The sequence below is a fragment of the Hydra vulgaris genome, chromosome 06, assembly GCF_038396675.1.
Source record: "Hydra vulgaris chromosome 06, alternate assembly HydraT2T_AEP".
Classification (NCBI taxonomy): Eukaryota; Metazoa; Cnidaria; class Hydrozoa; order Anthoathecata; family Hydridae; genus Hydra; species Hydra vulgaris.
The window spans coordinates 13,340,633-13,345,323 of NC_088925.1; the positions used below are offsets into that span (position 1 = coordinate 13,340,633).

Below are 4,691 nucleotides of genomic sequence, written 5' to 3' on the forward strand. Positions count from 1 at the left end.
ATTTTATCTTTTAGTTTTTATCTTTAAAAATAGACAGATATGTCTTCAAAAGATAAAATTTTTTTATCTTTTGAAGACATATCTTTCTATTTTTAAATTCTTCTGAAAATGAATACGAAGCTTATTACATAAGGTAATATATTATCTATATCTGATCCACGTCTTATGTGTTTATATATAAAAGTATCATGAATTTCTTTATACCAATTTTATTTATATATTACGAAATTTATGTTCTCGCTAATTATTACTATTGTTTTGTTTTTTTAATTTTATATTTCATGTTAATTTAATGTACTTAATATTCACGAGAGGTTCTCGATGATAAGACCTGAGTGTCACTTCTACAAATTTCCGCGTTCTTATTTTTATAACTGTATATTTTGTTATATTTTTTTATTGTATAACGATTTTTATCTTAACTATCTTATTGTATAAATTTATAATGTCATACAACATCGGTTGGGAAGGAGACGTGAACTTCCAATTAAATGCTCTTCGGCGGTGCTCTATGATAAGACCATAAGGGCTTCTTGGGGTACCTAAATAAAAATATTAAAAATAAAACAGAACCACTCTAAAACCGATAAGCAAAACGCATGGGTACAAACAAGACAGGTCAGCGTCGTGCCAATATTAACAATAACCGACAACCAGAAAAAAAATTTTCACTTTTGTACCATGTAAAACAATGCAAAAAATAGTTAAAGACAAGGTTACATATCACTTCTTATCTAACAATTTTTTTCCAGGTGTCAAGACGGACTTATCAGCAAAAAATTCTGCTTTATAAACTTACTTAAAAGTATGAATTTTTTGACCTGTATTTTATCACGTAAGCTTCCTGTTAATAATATTTTTTCTTACTTTTCCAAAGCATTAGGAAACACTTAAAAGCATTTGGAAAGAGATCTTACAAAGGGTATTAAAATAAGCTTGAATTAAATGAAGTTAAAATCAATTTTTTAAATTAGATTAATTTTTATTCATCTTTTGGGTAACTTGATACCAATTTTACATAAAAACAAAAGTGCCATCATGGTGTCCTAATCTCATTAAACAAACAGTTTTTAAAAAAAATATTTAAAAAACTTTTTAACTATAATGGGTTAAAACCAGAATGGTGTCGGTTTTCAGTGAGAGTAGGTAAGGTAAAGAAAAAACAATTTTATTTTATTGGTTTTTTTGTTGTTTATGTAATCACAGTAAGAACGATTGAAATAAAAATTGTTTTATGCAGTGGCGTAAGTAAGTTTGGCGTAAGTGGCGTACTAACTTTTAAATAAAAAGAATATTTCAAATTTTTCAAACTTATATGTAAGACGAAAAGATTCTTCAAAAATAAAATTACTGCGATAGGAGAATGGGAACAAGAAACCCTAAAATCTTAAACCGCTTTCCCTCATCCCCCTCCTTCACCCTTAACGTGAGGGCAATGAGTTGAATTGTTTCTTTTTTCATATATATAAACTAGTTATATATTCATCGACAGATTTCAAATTTTATGTTTAAATTATTCAGTGTTCAGTTTTTATGACCATGTAAAGAATAACCCCTTCCCTCATAAAACTTGAAATCTTCCTATGAATACATAACTAGTTTATATTTATGAAAAAAGAAATAATTCAACTCATTGTCCTCACGTTTAGGATAAGAGGGGGAGGGGGATGAGAATTCAGAATCTTTTCGTCATAGGAATACATATGAATAAATATGAAAGTAAAAAATTTTGGAATATTCTTTTTGTTTAAAAGTTGGTTATTTCAAACATTTAAAAACCTTCTACGCCACTAGTTTTAAACATTATAAAACGCAAAATAAAAAAAATAATGAGAATTTATCTTACTCCACTAATAGAAATATTTATTATAGAAACTTATAACAGATTTTACTTGCCAGTAAAAAAAAATATATATTTAATAAAAAAAAAAAATTGAAGGTTTTACTACTTTCGTGAATAAAATGTCATTCAAAATTTAGTATTTTCATTGCTAATATTTATTGAAGTGTTTACCTGGCAAACCGAGTTTGGCTTTTTACCAACATTTATTTTCCATATTTTTATTGCAATTATGTAAACAGTTAAAAACGACGTCCACCCTAGTGCAAAAAAACAAGAATATAAAAATGTTATTCGCGCACCATACCCAAAGTACAATTGACCTCCAACAAAACTTCCGACAATCATTGATACACCACTATACAAACTTTGAACAATTCCAAACATTGTATTATGGATACTAATTGGAGCTTTTTTTTTTAAATGAATTGATTTTACACTTAAAAATAGCGACAGATTTAATCCATGGAGAGTAAGTTGCAACGGTATGATTAACCAAGGATTTTTTAAGAAGTAAAATATGAAATAACGAACTGACCATAGAAACGTGCACATAATCATGGTGTTAAATGTTCCTCTAAATAATTTTATAATTACTTCATTAAAAAAGTTTATAATCATACCAGAGGTTGATCCAAACGCTACTGTCAAACCAACCAAAAGGTCTGTAGATTTAATTTCTTTCATAAACAAAAAAAAATAACTTAAGTATATGGAGTATAATAAACCGTTTACAAACGTCGTTAATAAAAAAAGATCAACTTCAAAGTTTGACAATGTTTTAAAAAGATCTTTTTGAAACGAATTGGATCTAATTTCTTTTTGCGAAGATATGTTTGTGTTTTTGTACAAATATTGAGAACAGATGCACGATGCTATAATAAACACAATATTAACGCAAAACACGGCAAAATAACATGAAAGATCTACTTTTGGGAATATATTCATCACTTGTCCTGAAATTAAAGCTCCAAATGAAAAACCAATATTTAAAAACATATACTGTCTACCATAATCTCTTTTTTTTGTTGACATTTTTATTTTCCAAATAACTCCTGCATCATTATAGCTGTAAATACTTCCACCAAATGAAAAAACCAAAAATCCCAAGGTTGCCATAACAATGGTCATAGTTGATGAAGATACTGAAACATTATCCTTGGATGTCTTACTTGTAGAAAAGTTCATAGTGCTGTTAAAACAACATTTGCTTAATAATAAAGGACATTGGTTTTTTTCTTTTTCTCCAATTTTTGCACTTACCAACGGAATTGATAATGTAATTAAAACAAAAAAAAAGTATAAAATTGATAAAAGAACTCGATAAGCACGTGTTTTGTCGGCTATTACTCCCCAAAAAACGCTCCCTAACATTAAACCAGCATAGGAAAAAGAAAACACGTACCCAACTTGTTTTAAATTTAAGCCAATACTTACTAAGAACATGGCAAGATATGGTGCAATTGATGATCTTTCTAATCCTGTGAAAAAGTAAGTAAGTTTTGCTGGAATCATACCTTTATCTATATAATACCACATACTAGGATCATTAAAATTTTTCTCACTTTTTCGATTAACTGAGTTTAAAGGTAAGTCTGAGTCTTTAGAAGTTTCGAAAGTTGTATTAGAAATCATTATTTTTCCTCTTTGATTGAACAAACTCTTTCTAATCTAAATCTCTGTTGTATTTTTGTAAACTGTTAAACATTTAAAATACAACCAACATTGAGCTTTCAGCAAACAATATGACTTTACATAATTTTTTATGATTTTATAATTCAGAAAGAACGATGCTATTTACATTACAACGCGCCAAAAAACAGCAGGCTTTTATTCAAATTTGAAATAATCTTAAAAACAGCGTGAAAAAACATTAGTAAATCGGTTGATAAAAAACAATTTCATAGTATATTTGCTTTAGCAAAAAAATTGTGTATAGTTTATTCGTGTTCGCGCACACACAAGGTGCGTGTGCTGATCGGAACACTCTGAATCAGAATAGCCCAAAAGAAGAGAGGAAGCATTATTTTATTTATTCAGCTTAAGTGTTAGTATGAGGTTATTAAAGATTCAGTGACAATCCCGAGAATTTCTTTGGGCAGGAGGAGATTTATTTGTTGATATGAAAGCTAAAAAATTGTTGATATGATATAATATGATACGAAAAAATTGTTGATACAAAAGCTTAAAAAAAAAAAGCTCCCTAAATTGATAAAAGGGTCTCTAAACCAAAATCTTTTTTTAACTTTTTTTAACTGGTGTGGAGGAGGGATCCATACCCCCATCGCCCTGGATCCGTCACTGCAAAGGTTGGTACTGTGAAATAAAAAAGGGGTTTGTATTTGATGTTTATAAAATTGGGATGACAAAAAGTAATTTACGAATTTTTTTGTATTTCCTACGATATTTGTACTTTAATACGAATCTTTTAAAAGATTTCAGTTTTTGGGGAAAGGCTTGGTAACTTGGTACTCATTGACTTTTTAAATTTCATTCTATGTGAACTTTTAAGCTTTGAGAAAAAAAATTAATTTTTTAATTATTTTAAAGTTTTTTTTTTAATATTTCGTTTGAAGTTGCTTCTATCAAGATGGTTCGAAAAAAACGGCCCATTTGGAAGTACTTCAACCAGGATACAAATGATGTTGATGGAAAAAGGTTTTTTTATACAAAGTGTAAACGTTGTACTGTTAAAATCTAGACCAAACAGGCAATACATCTGGAATGCGGCAGCACATGTGTAGACATTATTCAGTCCTATTTCGTGTGCTTGAAAAAACCAAGTTTCAGAACAAAGTAACCAGTGATGCGGCCTATGACGAACTGGGGCAAGTCTGCAGTCAAGATGTCC

At 28.9% G+C, this 4,691-nt stretch overlaps 1 protein-coding gene across 1 annotated transcript; it reads right to left on the bottom strand.

Annotated features, from left to right (window-relative positions):
• Nucleotides 1–1,842: 1,842 nt before the first annotated feature.
• LOC124815012 (major facilitator superfamily domain-containing protein 6) lies at nucleotides 1,843–3,722 on the bottom strand. The gene has a single exon (XM_065799263.1). The coding sequence runs from the start codon at nucleotides 3,473–3,475 to the stop codon at nucleotides 1,970–1,972; it is 1,506 nt and encodes a 501-aa protein (XP_065655335.1). The 5' UTR covers nucleotides 3,476–3,722; the 3' UTR covers nucleotides 1,843–1,969.
• Nucleotides 3,723–4,691: the final 969 nt, after the last annotated feature.

Excerpts from the sequence above, each read along its gene's own strand:
- LOC124815012 (XM_065799263.1), bottom strand. The coding sequence starts at position 3,475 with ATGATTTCTAATACAACTTTCGAAACTTCTAAAGACTCAGACTTACCT.